The 13,879-nt window shown below is 44.1% G+C and overlaps 1 protein-coding gene across 1 annotated transcript in view; it reads right to left on the reverse strand.

Annotated features, from left to right (window-relative positions):
- TRPM8 (transient receptor potential cation channel subfamily M member 8) overlaps window positions 1-9,960 on the reverse strand; it is a 100,026-nt gene extending 90,066 nt beyond the window's left edge. The window contains exons 1-4 of the mRNA XM_004390029.1: window positions 9,820-9,960; window positions 7,910-7,983; window positions 2,369-2,525; window positions 821-998 (exon numbers count right to left, since the gene is read on the reverse strand). Coding sequence (XP_004390086.1) covers window positions 821-998; window positions 2,369-2,525; window positions 7,910-7,983; window positions 9,820-9,960 — 550 coding nt within the window. The remainder of the gene's footprint in view (window positions 1-820; window positions 999-2,368; window positions 2,526-7,909; window positions 7,984-9,819) is intronic.
- Between the last annotated feature and the right edge of the window lie 3,919 nt (window positions 9,961-13,879).

Consider the following 13,879-nt stretch of genomic DNA (forward strand, 5'->3'; position numbering starts at 1 on the left):
AAAAAAAAAAAAAAAGGTTGAGAATTTAGAGGGTTAATATGTTGTGGGGTTGTTTACCAATGTCATAAAACAACATGTGTACTACTGTTTCATGAGAAACTATTTGTTCTGTAAGCCTTCACCTGAAGTACCGTAAAATATTAAAAAAAAAGCTAGAAATAGAAGTACCACAAAAAAAAAAAACATAATATACGTACATTTATGAAAAGAGGTAAGAGAAATGTGGGAAAATGTTAACTCTTTGTGAATCTAGGAGAAGGATGTACAGATGTTTATTTTTCTTGCAACTTTCCTGTGGGTTTGAAATTTTCAAAAGAAAAAGTTAAAAAGAAATGAAATGCTAAGCTAAGCTGCGTATTTCAAGTAAGTAAGCCGAAGTCACTTGTTCTGATCTCAAACACTTACGTGGTCCTTACAAATCTGCAGGCACTGCCATTATTCCCAAAGTGCATAAACAGGAAGCAAATTAAATTTTTCATTCACCAAAATTACCCGGGTAAAATTTTATATATAGAAATAATAAAATGAAAACCTTAGAAGATTAAGAGAAACATAGAATGCTATGTTTCTATGCAAGAAAGCACCTCAATGCTGATTCTAAAGGGTGCCTTTGTGAAATCCTACACCATGGGCCAGAATCTCCTCCTTTCTATTCATCTGAGGATCTTGCTTTTAATAAGACACTGACTGTAGTTCTCAGCAACATCTGGATTCTGCGGTGGTTACACATGCCAGTCTGATCTCTGCCCTGCAGTCTGCCCGCGCTGGCTGGTTGGGCGCAATCTCGCCTGCCATCCAGCCGCCAGCCCGTGGGCCACACCTTTTGACTGCGCGATGTAGATCAGCCGGCTGAAGATCTTGCGCATGCGTGGCTTCAGGGCGAAGTTTTTGGCGCCGCCGGTCACAGAAATGACAAGGTTGGGCGTTTTCAGTTGCCAGTGCTGGGTCAGCAGGTCATAGAGGGTCTCTGGGTCCGTGTCACAGGACAAACGGATATACTGTAAGGAAGAGAGGAAAAGCACCGTGAACCGACCGGGCTTAGTCCCGGGCCCACCCGCCCCTATGGGAGGGGTGTTGGGGGAAGGATAGGAGCCGAGGAGGGTCCCAGGAAGAGCAGAGGGGCGTGAGAGGAAGGGTAGGAGCAGAGAAGGGTCCCAGGAAGAGGGGAGGAACGTGGGGGGAAGGGTAGGAGCAGAGGAGGATCCCAGGCAGGGGGCACAAATACCCCAAAGGGAAGGGAAGGAAACCAGTGCCTCCAGACAGGCAGTGGGAACATAGGGGTGTCCATCTGGGCTAGAGCCACCTTAGAGGACCACACCAGCAAGGGCGAGAACTTTGGACTTCATCCTGAAGGCAATGGGGCTCCTTCCAGGTGTTTTAAGCAGAGTAGAACAGGATAAAGTTTGCGTTTTAGGGAGCCCTCCAGCGCAGTGTGGAACTGACTGAGGGGGCAAGACACAGGCGGAGAGCTGGGGACAGTCCTGGGAAGAGACCGAGTGGCTGGAGCTGGGTCATGTTCAGGGATTGCACAGACAGGGATTGCGGATGGGAGGGGGCAGGGATGCTGCCCAGCTTCCAGCATTTACTGAGTGCTGCCGCTGAGACGGGAATGCAGGAGGGCCTGGGCCCGATCGCTCAACATCTTTGTAAAACCCTCTGTAGGAGCTTGCAGTGTCAGTGTATAAAGGAAGTTGTCACTTATTCAGGGCACTATGTATTCTCAGGAATGCCTTATGCCAAGCTAAATGAGACAGTTCACAACAGCACCGATCCAGCCTTTTGTAGCATCTAGGATCAACACGGATGTTGATGTAATATGCGTGGAGAGAAGGGTGACGGGGTGATGATCCAATCACATATTGGTTTTTTTCTAGTAGTTTATAATCTACTCGCAGATTTTTGACTTTTATACGAGTTGTCTTTTTCTACAGGGGCAGTGGTGGTTCAGAGGTAGAATTCTCCCCTTCTGTGTAGAAGACCCAGGTTCGATTCCTGGCCAATGCATCTCATGCACAGCCACCACCTGTCTGTCGGTGGAGGCTTGCATGTTGCTGTGATTCTGAACAGTTCTCAGCAGAGCTTCCAGACTAAGACAGACTAGGAAGAAAGGCCTGGCAACCTGCTTCTAGAAATCAGCCAATGAATACCCTATGGAATGCAACAGTCTGATCCTATTGTGCATGGGATTGCCGTGAGTTGGGGGCGACTCAACGGCAGCTAACGACATCTTTTTCTACAATAGTTTTTGGTATTTATTCCTTTTCTCTCCCGCTTCCATATTATCAGACAATTTGAGGCAACTCAAGGTAGCCCCAGTGGTGGTAGCAAACTATGTATTAGTTAATTAAAGCAGAAAACCATTGCGTACCTTTCCTTTCTTCCCCAGTGTCTCAAACTGAATATCCCCAAAGGCATCCGTGGGAAATTCCTTGGTGTGTTTCTTATAATTCCATCTCTCGTTCTGGTTGATCTGGGTGCCTTCTATGTGCTGGTTCTGAGTGTAGCCACACTTGCACAGGTTTTCCCTGAGCAGAATACGACATTGAGGGGAGGGACCGATTTCATTAAGACTGCTTAAGCAGTTCATCAAATTTCTTTGAATCAACCACAAATTATTTAGATTAAAAAAACATAAAAATAAATTTTGCCCCCCAAAAAACCCAAACCCTTGGCCGTTCAGCCAATTCCAACTCATGGCAACTCTGTGTCAGAGTAGAACTGAGCTCCATAGGGTTTTCAATGGCTGTAATCATATGGAAGTAGATTGCCAGGACTTTCCTCCATGACACCACTGGGTGGATTTGAACTGCCAACCTTTCGGTTAGCAGCTGAGCTGCAAACTGTTTATGGCACCCCAGCAAGTTTTATTTTCATCATCTCGGTTATTGAGAAATTATTTTGGTGTCTTATCCCCACTGTTTATTGTCCATCCACCGATAAATCGGTTGTGAGTTGAGAGCTGGTATTTGAGAAGAGCTGCCCCTACCCTGGGAAACCCTGGTGGCGTAGTGGTTAAAAGCTATGGCTGCTAACCAAAAGGTCAGCAGTTCAAATCCACCAGGTGCTCCTTGGAAACTCTATAGGGCAGTTCTACTCTGTCCTGTAGGGTTACTATGAGTCGGAATCAACTCAACAGCAATGGGTTTAGTTTTGGTTTGGCCCCTGCCCTGTGATGTCCACCATCTGTACAAGTAGCTATGAGGTGATTATGGGACTGACTCTTAGAAATGTGGAAACTGTATATTCAGCTTTTCGCATGGTTCATAACACACGCGGGACCCTGCAGCAGGCCTCACGACTTCAATGCCAGCCCTCCTTCCCATGGGCAAGCTACTGGGGGGAGGCATACCTGGCAGGGACCCCAAAGTGTTGCAGCATTCAGAGGGACCATCTTTGCCATACTGGGTATTCGCTGCTTTGTGGGGAGGGGGCTTTCATTAACTGGGGCTAGACAAGCACAAACTGTGTACCAAATGAGCACCCGATCTTCCAATTAAGAGAGTAATAGAACTAAATTTAGTTTTTAATTAGATGACACATAGGCATGATGCGAAATTGGAAGAATCTAAAATAAGATGCAGTAAATGCCAAGTCCACTTCCCCTCCTCCTTCCTCCACAGCTATTTATTAAAAATCATCTCGATCAAACCGGAGCTGAGCTTGGTGGCATCCAAAGATCAACAGGACTGTTATCCTGCCCTCAGGTTGCTTGTGTTCTCTTGAGGAAGACATACCAGCAGAGTAAAATACAACACCTAGCAGAGTACCAAAACTAAAAAACCAAACCCATTGCTGTCAAGTTGATTGCGACTCATAGCGACCCTATAGGACAGAGTAGAACTGCCCCATAGGGTTTCCAAGGAGCAGCTGGTGGATTCAAACTGCCTACCTTTTAGCTAGCAGCCAAGCTCTTAAACACAGCAGAGTACAGTGAAGACCAAGTAGAAGTCCTCCTTCAGTCCTAGCACAGCCCCTCTCCCAGCGGGCTTGCTGTGGTGGTTGGGCATGCCACCTGCAAAACCTGGAGTGGAGCCTCGTCCACCAGGGCACATGCTCCATAGAGGTGAATGGTAGATTACAGTGGTGACATGCATGTAAATCAACGAACAATGCAGGCAGTGCCAACAGAAAAGATGCAACGTGACAACAGTTGAAATGCATTCCATGACGATGTGACCCCTCGATGCAGGGCTGCGTTTCATGCTAAGTGTTGCGGTCTCCAAAGACATGAACAACAACAAAAATTCTAATGCGGCCCCAATGGCTCTCCTGTCATGAGCCACAGTTCACCCTCCTCCCAGTTTCTTCCTGCCTGTCCCACCCACTTGGTTCTGCATCTCTCTCGCTATTCTCTCTCCAGTCAGTCTCTGGGTTAAGATTCAGAAAAGAGCTAAGAATTCAAGGGAGCCCTGGTGGCACAGTGGTTAAGAGCTCGGCTGCTAACCAAAAGGTCAGCAGTTCAAATCCACCAGCCGCTCCTTGGAAACCCTATGGGGCAGTTCTACTCTGTCCTGTATGCGTTCGACTGCTAAGCTAAAGCTTGGCAATTTGAAGCCACCCAGTAGCACCCTAGAAGAAAGGCCTATTGAATCTGCTTCCATAAAGAGCACAGCCAAGAAAACCCTAGGGAGCAGTTCTACTCTGTAACACATGGGGTCACCATGAGTCAGAATAGATTCATCGGCAACAACAGCATGGCCAAAGGGAAAGGAGCACACAGTTCCATCCCAAAGAGGCCAGAGAACAGCAGGTAAGAGACATGTTTGGCCAGTGCCCTCCTGCATCTGAGAGAGCAAAGGAGCATGGGAGCAAGACAGGGTCACCACCAGTGGGTGACCAAACGTCCGGATGTGCCCAGGACTGCCCAAATTCCCACCCGTTGCCGGAGCATAAGTATAACTGGTGTATCCCTCACACGTATCACTTATCACTGCCCCAGTTTGCACAATAAAGTATGTGGTCACACTAACCACTAGCAGGCCCAGCAGAAAAGGCACCCTGGGTTCAAGTCCCTCATCTAGCTCCTTGGGCAAAATGACCTTGGGCAAAATACTGAAACTCTCCCAGTTTCACTTGCTTTATCTGTCAAATGATAATAAAAGCTACTTAGTAGAGTGGAGCCCTGGTGGCTCAGTGGTTAAGCATTTGGCTGCAAACCAAAAGGTTCGCAGCTCAAATCCACTCCTTGGAAACCCTATGGGGCAGTTCTACTCTGTGCTATAGGGTCACTAGGATTTGGAATCGACTCAACGGCAATGAGTTTGGTTTGCTTTTTTTACCTTGTAGAGCGGCTGTAGTATTAGCAATCAAGTATGTAAAGTCCTTGTGACATTAAACAAGGAGCCCTGGTGGCACAGTGTTTAAAGCATTCAGCTGCTAAGTGATAGATCAGTGGCTGGAACCCACCAGAAAGACGTCACAGTCTGCTTCCATAAATATTACAGCCTTGGAAACCCTATGGGACAGTTCTACCCTGTCCTATAGGCTCGCTATGAGTCAAATCAACTCGATGGCGGTGGGTTTGGTTTGGGTTTGGTGACATTAAAAAAAAAAAAAAAAAAACTGTTGCCCTTGAGTCGATTTGGACTCATGGCGATCCCATGTAGATGTTTAATAAATATTTGTTGAATGAATGAATGCATGAATCCAAATTGTTCCTCAGAAGTTGAACAAATAGACTAGCAGCTAAATCTTTCAGTAAAACATTTGGGAAATCAACAGCTGACTCATGGAAGTTTATACTCTGCAGAATGACTCGCGATGAATATGTTTATGACCGTGACAAGATAGAAATCGCTGGGTTTTTCTGAGGTTCATTTCCTAATTCACACAAAGTAAGAAAATACATTTACTGAGAACCTTTTATGCTGTAAGGCACTACAGCAGGTACTTCATCTCTCTCGCTATTCTCTCTCCAGTCAGTCTCTGGGTTAAGATTCAGAAAAGAGCTAAGAATTCAAGGGAGCCCTGGTGGCACAGTGGTTAAGAGCTCGGCTGCTAACCAAAAGGTCAGCAGTTCAAATCCACCAGCCGCTCCTTGGAAACCCTATGGGGCAGTTCTACTCTGTCCTGTATGCGTTCGACTGCTAAGCTAAAGCTTGGCAATTTGAAGCCACCCAGTAGCACCCTAGAAGAAAGGCCTATTGAATCTGCTTCCATAAAGAGCACAGCCAAGAAAACCCTAGGGAGCAGTTCTACTCTGTAACACATGGGGTCACCATGAGTCAGAATAGATTCATCGGCAACAACAGCACATATACCACAACCCATGAGGTATATTTTTTTTATTGTGGTAAGTATATATCTAACAGAACATTTGCCACTTCAACATGTTTTACACGTACAGTTCAGTGACATGTAACATGTGGCCTGTTGTGCAACCATCGCCACTATCCGACCATGAGGTCTACTTTGGTAGATTTTTGGGACAAGAGAATTAGGTTCAGGAAGAAGGGTAATTGGCTCAGGGTGAGACAGTTAACAAGCAGCCAAGCCGAAGTTGAAACCAAGGCAGATTCTAATACACCCGCCTTATTCTTACATCCTTCCTCTTATCACTGCCTCCATTCTAGTTCAATAACCAAAAAAACCAAACCAGTTGCCATCAAGTTGATGCCAACTCATGATGACCCCATGTGTGTCGGTGTAGAACTGTGCTCCATAGGGTTTTCAATGGCTGATTTTTCAGAAGTAGATTGCCAGGCTTCTCTTCCAAGGTCACTCTGGGTGGACTCAATCCACCAACATTTTGGTTAGCAGCCAAGCATGTTAACCATTCACTCCACCCAAGGACTCCTCTAGTTCAAAAGAGGTTCAATGTTTTCATTATAAACTACAGCAGCAACTATCAATTAACAGCTAGACTCTTTCTTCCATTGAGAGCAGGCAGAAGAGAAGGACTGAGAGGGAATAAAATGAGTAGGAGGTAAAACTAAAACTATTTAATTATATCCAGATATATCTAATGCTGTTCACGTTTGAATTATAGTGTTGGCAAAGAATATTGAATATACCATGGACTGCCAAAACAACAAATCTGTTTTGGAAGAAGTACAACTAGAATGCTCCTTAGAAGCAAGGATGGTGAGACTTTGTCTCACACACTTTGGACATGTTACCAGGAGGGACCATTCCCTGGAGAAGGACATCATGCTTGGTAAAGTAGAAGGTCAGCAAGAAAGAGGAAGACCCTCAACAAGATGGATTGACACAGTGGCTGCAACAATGGACTCAAGCATAACATCGATCGTGAGGATGGCACACGACTGGGCAATGTTTTGTTCTGTTGTACACAGGGTCGCTATGAGTCAGAACCCACTTGACAACATCTAACAACAACAGCAACATATCTAATGTGGGAAAGGTCAACGGTGTTCAATCCATTCACTCACTCATTAACTGATTATTGAGAACCTGGGCTATACCCTGTGGCTTTTATAACCCAGTTTTGCTGTTCTGAAACACAGGAGGCTCAGAGTACATGAACACCTAACTAGGTGGAAGGCCCAAAGTCAACGAGAGGAAGAAAGAGCTAATAGAGGTGTCAGTCAGATTGCCATGTGTGCACATACACAGTGTTCCCCAGAAAGCACTGTAAAACAGCAACACCATTTCCACAGCCACTCAGGTGGGCTCCCAGGCTTCTGGTAATACTGAAGGGAAAGGCAGCCTCTCTTCATGATTTTACCAACTTTTGCCAAAGCTAAAAATAGAAAACAAAATTATATAGCTGTAGGGAACAACTGCAAATCTCCTTGCCAGTCTTCCTGCTCGCAAAACATTTCTGAGAATTACCAGATGGAAAGAGCTTTAATAATGAACTAGAGGGCATTTGTTTGTTTTGTTATACTGGTTGTTAATAATTTATTTTTAAACATGGAAACAGAAACGGGGAAAAATAGTTGCTTACGTGGCCTTGCAGTCTTTGGTAAAGAAGACACATTCCCGTTTCTTAAAATTTGCTTGAATAAAATTCGCCAAGTCCTTTGGAGAAAGAACATTGGACAACACATTACTAATTTATTCTCACCCCCTGCTGTTGTCAATGAACACTAAATATGACCTAAAAAACATCTCAAAGTTTTAAAGACTTTACCACATACTCATACCATTCATCTTTTCAAGTTTTCTGAGTACACAAAGTTCTTAAAAAGAGGGATACGTTTAAATTTTTATAACTAAACAAATTTTTCTAAAAGTTACTTGGAGTTATCTTGTACATAAATGCTATTATACACATACCAATTATGTTTTCCCATCTCTAAGGCTACCAGGGGGAATATAAGCATTTGTTAATAGTTTTATATAAATAATATATCAATGCAACTCTCCATTGCTCTTATGCTTGCTTTTAAAATAAAATATATGCCAAAATACTCTTCCATCATTGTATCTGTCTCCCCACAAGCAGAGTGGTCAGACAGTTAGCAGGCAGCCAAGCCAAGGTTGAAACAAAGGCAGATTCTAATGCTTCTGCCTCATTCGTTCATCCTTCCCCTGATCACTGCCTCCATTCTAGTTCAATAGCAAAAAAAAACCAAACCAGTTGGCCTCAAGTCGATTCTGACTCATAGTGTACAGGGTCAGGGACACCTGGGACCTAATTCTGAGAAACAGTCAAAAGTCATTATAAACCAAAACCTTCCCTTGAGTTGGCAGAAGCAAATTATTTAGAAACAGATGAAACATATGTTGAAAATACTTACAGCCCTCAAACTGGGAGAAGATATTTGCAACACATATTAAGCATCATTAGAATTGGTAAACAGAATCAATAAAAACTGTAAATCAGTGACCGTAAGACAGACAACCCAGTGGGGAAATGAACGGGAGACATGAGCAGGCATCTAAAAAGAGGACATGCAAGTAACCCAGAATCGTCTGGAAAGGAGCTCAGCCTCATCAGGAATGAGGCAAACATGAAGTAAAAGCACAGTGAGATCCCATTTCATATCCATCAGTTTGGCAAAAACCATAAAGGCAATACCAAGTGTAGGGTGACTAGGAGCCCTGGTGGCACAGTGGTTAAAGCAATCGTCTGTTAACCAAAAGGTCAGCAGTTCAAACACACCAGCCACTCCGAGGGAGAAAGATGTACCAGAAGATGTAGCAGTCTGCTTCTGTAAAGATTGCAGCCTTAGAAACCCTGTGGGGCAGTTCTACAGTGCCCTACAAGGTCGCTATGAGTCAGAATCGACTGAACAGCAGTGGGTTTTCTGTCTGGTTTGGTTTGGGGGTTGGGGGACTGCTTGACATGTCAGCAAGGACGAGAATGGGAATCAACACAGCACAGAGGGAGATGCCTTCTGCTCGCACGCACCGGGCCCAGCTCACCCCATAAGTAATGCTTAGGGACATCTTTAGGAAGTTAACTCTGGAGGCAACGTGGAGGGTGACTTGGAGTAAAGCACGAAGGGTGGTAAAGAGAACAGTTTGGAGGCTATCGAAAGAGCACACGGGGAGTCAGACTAAGACCCTGGCCGTGGAGCTAAAGAAGAGGACTTAGACCCAAGAATCATTTCTGAGGGGATCTGACAGGATGAGAAGTGAATACAAAAAAAGCAGTGATTAAAAACGCGTGAAAGTTAACAAATGCATTGTTCAACAACTTATTAAGGTTATGGTTATAAGCTTGGAAATAGAAATGCTTAAAAAACCAACATATAAAAGAAAATGCTTCTACATTTGGCAAAAATAATTCACCAAACACTGTACGCTGAGATGTGATTTTTTTAAAGGAAGTATTGCTCCCCAGATCATCCTAGTAAGTAATGCTTTGCCAATTATAGCGCCATCTGCTGGGGGACACACGTAACTTACACTTTCGCTGTAGGAGACGTCTGTGCTCCGAGACACACAGGAGTACAGGGTCCGTGTGCTGTCCAGCGTGCTGTCCAGCGTGCCGTCCAGAGTGCCGTTCCATCTGTTCCTCATACTGAACCTGGCTCCCTGGAACGGCATCTGCTCTGCTGTGGAGAACTGCGGGCAGACAGAGTAAACTGTGTGTGCTACAAACAGCAAAAGGAGCTTCATTCAAAGCTTCATCCCTCCGCCCTCCCGCTTGCTCTGTCCCAAACCAGAGATGGCTCATAATTGTACTGCCTTTGTCCCCTGGTCCTGTCTCCTAATTCCTCTCCATCCTTCGGGACCCGACTTGAGTTTACATCTTCCCTGTTCCCTCACACCTGGGCCGGGGGCCCTCCTGGGCACCCTTCCCCTCTAGGATGATTGCATGTACCTTACTGTAACTCCCTCTACCCCACCCATCTGGCTGCCCTACCACACTGGGGCTCTGAGGGGGACGAAAATTGTGTCTTGTCCATTCCAGCATATCACATATATATGGTTCCCAATGGTTACTTGCTAAACGAATGCATATGGAATAAAGGGAACGTACAGAATAACCCCCACCACCCATCTGTCAGTCTGTGGTGCTGTGGTGGCTTGTGTGTTGCTGTGATGCTGGAAGCTACTTCAATGATATTTCAAATACTGGCAGGCTCTCTCATGGTGGACAGGTTTCAGCGGAGCTTCCAGACTAAAACATTCAAATGAATAAATACCTCCCCCAAAAACCATCCTTCTGTTTGCAAACTACTTCCATGTGGCCTTCCATAACTCCTGGATGCAGAAAGGTCTAAAAGATAAAACAGGCCCCCCTCGCCCACTCAGCTAACTCTATTCCTGACCCCTCAACCCAGTAGGGCTGTCTCCTCCCTCCGGACCAGCCACAAAACTCTCTCATGCCACAGAGGCTAGAAACTTCTCTAAAACCCACTCGGAAAGGTCGGTGTCCAGACTGTTTAAAACAATGAATGCTTCTTTTACTGCTCTCCCCAGGCATTTCAAAGGGAGGCTCAGAGTATTAATTGGTACTTTACATACATTATTGTAAAACCACAAATCAATCCTGTAAGGTATTTATTATGATTCCCATACAGCAAATTGCTTCCAAGTAGGGCACCAACGGTGAGGAAATGATTCCATTTGTCTCACAATGAAAAGCTGCTTATTTCATTGCAAAGGAAAAAGTGTATTTGTAAACACATTTCAGTCAAACAAGAAGTAAGAAAGCCGTGTAAGATGTGTAAAAAGCCACCCTGTTGTTACGTTTCAAATGCCTTTATTAGTTATTAGTTTTCGTGCAGTACAGAATTTGGTCTTGCCTGAAAAGAGGTTTGGCCTTTGCCTTCAGCTTCTGGGAAGTGATCTATGTCATACCTGATAGGAGTGTTTGGTTAGGTCTAGTCATGTCAGAAAGGTCAACCTTGAGATTTAGAGTGGGGGCTTTGGGTCATACAGTTGACCTGGTAACTGAGTTCAACCACATGGACAATTAATCAATCAGTCATGCCTATGTAATGAAACCCCAATAAAAACTCTACGCTGAAGCTTTGGTGAGCTTCCCTGGTTGGCAATACTCCATGTGTATTGATTGTCACACATGGTTACCAGGAGAATAATGCTTTGTATTTAGAACCCCCACACCAGACTCAGCCCTACCATTTCTTCCTCTGGCTGATTTTAATTTGTATCCTTTCCCTGCAATAGATCATAATCATGAGTATTTTGCAGCAGATTTGCCCAATGCAGTACATCATTTGATTTCTTGACTGCTGCTTCTATGGGCATTGATTGCTGTTTCAAGTAGAATGAAATCCTTGTCAACTTCGATTTCTTCACCATTTATTGTGATGTTTTTTATCAGTTCAGTTGCACATAGGACTAGAATTCAAAGTTAATGGACTAATTCATGACAACCCCAACAATTAGGAGCTAGAGTTTCACATACAACTTATAAAACATGACTTCATGATTGCAAAATTATAACATGATATAACATAGCATAATATAACCCTGATCTATTACTCTCATGGTCTTGAAACCTCACCTATATTGCCTCTCTGATGTTACTGCTTTCCATACATCAGATTTGCAGTGTTTGGCATTCACATAAAAGAGGCACTGATGTTGCACCTGTTTGGAAGGCAGTGTAGTATAATGCTTTAAAGTATGGGTTTTAAGTCTAGGGCCATCCCCTCTCTTTATCTTGAACTCTATCTGAGTGTACGTCTCTAAATTAATGGAACTCTCAATAAGAAGTAGGAAAATCAAGTCGAGAAAATGATACCGCTCAAAATGTTTGCCTGATACAGGTAAGGATTCATACCACCAAAAATGACCTCCCCTAATAAGAATCCAAGGAGCCCTTGTGGCTCAGTGGTTAAGTGCTCAGCTGCTAACCAAAATGTCAGCAGTTCAAATCCACCAGCTGCTCTGCAAGAGAAAGATGTGGCAGTCTGCTTCTGTAAAGATTACAGCCTTGGAAATCCTATGAGGCAGTTCTACTCTGTCCTATAGGGTCACTATGAGTTGGAATCAGCTTGACAGCAATGGGTAATAAGAATCCACCAGTAAAATGGCAACAAGGGTACACCAGAAGATTTAATGATAAATGATGAGGATAATTTCATGTGACTCATAATATCAATTACATTATTCTACCAAGCCATGGTATTTTCATTTGCCTCATATGCATGTGAAAGCTGAACAATGAATAAGGAAGACCAAAGAAGAATTGGTGCCTTTGAATTATGGTGTTGGTGAAGAATATTGAATATACCATGGACTGCCAGAAGAACAAACAAATCTGTCTTGGAAGAAGTACACCCAGAATGCTCCTTAGAAACAAAGATGGCTAGACTTACATACTTTGGACATGTTATCAGGAGGGACCAGTCCCTGAAGAAGGACACATTGCTTGGTAAAGTAGAGAATCAGCCAAAGAGAGGAAGTATCTCAACAAGATGGACTGACACAGTGGCTGCAACAATGTGCTCAAACATAGCAACGATTGTGAGGATGGCATAGGACTGGGCAGTGTTTCATTCTGTTGCGCATAGGATCACTATGAGTTGGAACCAACTCAATGGCACCTAACAATAAATTCTAAAAAGTTGAGAGATTAGGAAATGCTCTATCCCTATACCACAGGTCAGAGGTTCAAAAGTATAGACAAAAGTGAACAACGTAGTAATGAAAAGTACAATGTCAAGAGGAATTCCAATAAACACACCAAGAAAGGATGCAATGGTACAGTAAACAAAGCAAAACAAAAGCACGGGTTTTGGAATTAGGAAAAACCAAGATTGAGGCTGGATTCCACCACTAATTAGCAACATAACCTCTCCGAGTCTTAATTCTTGATCTCTAAAGGAGTACACTTCCTCATAGATGAATTGTGAGGATTAAACCTTGTAAATGCTAGTGTGTTTATCATTACTACCATTGCTCCTATTGGGATTCATAAGAAGAGCAAATAAGGTATAAGAGGAAAAATAATGTGGCAAGGAAATGAGTGCCACATAAGTATCATGACCTTCTCCCTTGCTTCATGCTCTCGAAAACGTCATGTTTTACCTGCTCAGCTCCTAGGGCCTGTACAGAGTAAAAAATTCAAAGTAGCTTAACCCACAAAAACCCATTGCCATCAAGTCAATTCTGACTCATAGTGACCCTATAGGACAGAGTAGAATTGCTCCATCAGGTTTCCAAGGTTGTAATCTTTACAGAAGCAGAATGCCACATCTTTCTCCCTCAGAGCTGCTGCTGCTGGGTTCAAACCACCGACCTGTTGGTTAGCAGCCGACTGCTGAACCACTGCACCACCAGGGTTCTTAGCCCAGAGGAGCTAAATAGACTAACATTTAAAAGGCCCCAGAGCTTGTCACAGGAGAACAGATTTAGAAGAGGTGAAGTAAAGAAGGGAGGGGGGTGTAAGCAGGGGAGTGGAGAAAGAGAGAGGGAGAGTATGGACATTATGGGGAAAGGATCTTTTGTGATGCATGAGGCTTTGGGCAGATGGGTGGAGAGCAGCTTT

This window comes from Trichechus manatus, unplaced genomic scaffold (assembly GCF_000243295.1).
Source record: "Trichechus manatus latirostris isolate Lorelei unplaced genomic scaffold, TriManLat1.0 scaffold00277, whole genome shotgun sequence".
In the NCBI taxonomy this organism is placed as follows: domain Eukaryota; kingdom Metazoa; phylum Chordata; class Mammalia; order Sirenia; family Trichechidae; genus Trichechus; species Trichechus manatus.